The sequence below is a fragment of the Silurus aristotelis genome (genome assembly GCF_946808225.1).
Source record: "Silurus aristotelis genome assembly, chromosome: 9".
Taxonomy (NCBI): domain Eukaryota; kingdom Metazoa; phylum Chordata; class Actinopteri; order Siluriformes; family Siluridae; genus Silurus; species Silurus aristotelis.
The window spans coordinates 31,061,961-31,064,460 of NC_139582.1; the positions used below are offsets into that span (position 1 = coordinate 31,061,961).

The 2,500-nt window shown below is 45.6% G+C and overlaps 1 protein-coding gene across 1 annotated transcript in view; it reads left to right on the top strand.

Annotated features, from left to right (window-relative positions):
• The window catches only part of LOC310731639 (low-density lipoprotein receptor-related protein 1B-like), a 192,181-nt gene that overhangs the window by 69,271 nt on the left and 120,410 nt on the right, over positions 1-2,500 (top strand). Inside the window, 3 exon segments of the mRNA XM_083551296.1 lie at positions 1-3; positions 1,195-1,335; positions 1,508-1,633. The exon segment at positions 1-3 is cut by the window's left edge and continues 126 nt beyond it. Of these exon segments, the coding sequence (XP_083407422.1) occupies positions 1-3; positions 1,195-1,335; positions 1,508-1,633 (270 nt within the window).

Genomic DNA, 2,500 nt, shown 5'->3' on the forward strand with positions numbered 1-2,500 from the left:
CAGGTAAGGATACGCCACACACACTTCATTACTGTTTCATTCACCTGCTTCCTGCTCATCTCCAGTTCCTGGAGGTCTTACCTAGCTTTGTGAAATGCCAGGAAAGCTCCTGCAGCAGCAGTAACACACTGGTGTTTTGGACCATCTTTCTGTGTGTGTTTTATAATGACTTATTAATTACTGTTCAATGGTCTGGTGTGGAGAAACCCAGGTCTTCAGCGTCTCTGCACGGTTTTGCTGACTGGTTACTATGGAAACACGAGATGCAGTTGTGGTGTCTATCTGAACCGCCTTCAATCATCTTCATGGAAAGGAGACAGATTGTCTGTGAGCTTCGTGACCTCACTGTGTAAACGCTAACGTCGATGGCCTGCAAAGGAAACGCTGTAGAAGTTTTAGAACCTCAGGATGGTGAAAGGTGTGGAACTTCAATAAAAAACCCCGCTGGTTCTCAGGAATCCAAAATCTATTGCTCAGGGTTAGGTGTGTGTGTGTCTGTGTGTGTGTCTGTGTGTGTGTGTGTGTGTGTGTCTGTGTCTGTGTGTGTGTGTGTGTGTGTGTGTGTGTGTGTGTAAGAAACTGATAAATAGGATCTGCTGCCACTTATTGCCTGATCGATAATAAACACAAATACAACCTCGGATTAGATGCAAACTGAAGAAGAACAAAATGCCAAATGCTCTTAACTCTGAGTTTACTCACAGGAACATATGCTGCATCCTCCAGAGACTTCAAGAAGGTCAGAACCTTAACAATAATTCCTTCACCACAGTCACCACTGGCTCGCTCGTTTAGGAATAAATTGAGGTGGCATCAAAATGTTTGGAGACTAGTTTTGTAACACACCAACAGATGGCAGCGCGATGCTGCATGCACACTCAAAGGGACCACCGACCTTCATAAGTCATTGTGGCAAAGAAGGTCCTGTGTAACTGGTGCTATTTTGACCCACGTGCGTTACTACGTCTGCTATTCTGCCCATGTGTGCACCTGTGACCGAGCTCTGCTCACACATGAACAACATGATCGCACTTTCTCTCCACTGAGAGAAGAACAGTGTGTTGGTGTAAAAGTCTCCTAACAGTGTGAAGATACACCAGTGAGGTAGAACTGAGGGGTGAAGGACACATTTCATGCTGTGTGTGTGTGTGTGTGTGTGTGTGTGTGTGTGTGTGTGTGTGTGTTCTCCTCCAGCCTCAGCAGTGTTCTCAGACAGGAAGCAGTGTGGTCCTGATGAGTTTCGGTGCAGAAATCAGCGCTGTATTCAGCTCATGTGGCGCTGTGATGGTGATGATGACTGTTCAGATGGAAGTGACGAAGAAATAGCACTCTGCTGTACGTTACCTTCCTCTACACACACACACACACACACTCCTCTACACTCACACACACACACACACACACACACACACACACACACACACACACACACACACACACACACACACACAGTTTGTGATTGTAGAGAGGTTCTATTTAATGGTAATGAGGGTGTGTTTCTCCTCAGCCAATCGCAGCTGTCCTCCAGATCAGTTTAAATGCCAGAACAGCCGCTGCATCCCCAAAAAGTGGCTTTGTGACGGTGCTGACGACTGCGGCAACAATGACGACGAGTCAGAGCTCACCTGCTCAGGTGTGTGCTCCTCCACATCACACACACTTAATTCTCAGCACCTTCTCACACACAACGGCGCCTCAGGAAGAAGCTCTTCAGGAAAACCTCTTTTTTTTTTTCATTTTCGTTACACAGAAACACACTGATGGAGTTATGATGTCTTGCAACAACAGTCGACCTATCAGCAGCCTTGTCTCACTCTGTCATTACACACACACACACACACACACACACACACACACACACACCCCCCGTATCTTTTTTTTCTGTTGGTGTTTCACTCTTTTCCTCTCCTCCCTCTTGGTCGTTTGTTCTTTCCTCCTGCTGCAGTTTTTTGGTCACAGCTGGTTAGACACCGTGTTTATAAATACACACCACTTTTCTGTTCTCTTTATTTCCACTCCCCCTGTGAAGCTCGACTCTAGAGCCTCGTCCTAAATGGAGATGTTCTGCCTTAGAGAAATTCATACGGAAAGAGAGAGAGAGAGAGAGAGAGAGAGAGAGAGAGAGAGAGAGAGAGAGAGACTTTTTACAATCCTTTATTCGACACACGTCATGTTATATACCTGATGGTTCACTTTTAAAAGCCTCCTGATTAAAATTACTTCCACCGTGTATGAAACAGGAATAAAATTGTGAGTAAAAAGCAGGGCTCCTGAGGAAAAAAAGAAAGTTGAGAGAGACTCCTGGTTGAACATCAAATCAGACTTGCAATCTGATTTCTGATTTCAGCTTCTACCTTCACCTGTTTTTTGGCTTGGTTTTTCCCTTGTCCCCCTCCTCGTTTCTTCCTCTTTGTTGGAACTTTAAAAAGAGCCTCATCTTCCATCTCCACGTCTCTCCGTCCCCTTGCACTGGTGTAGTGACTGGTGTCTTCTGTCTCTC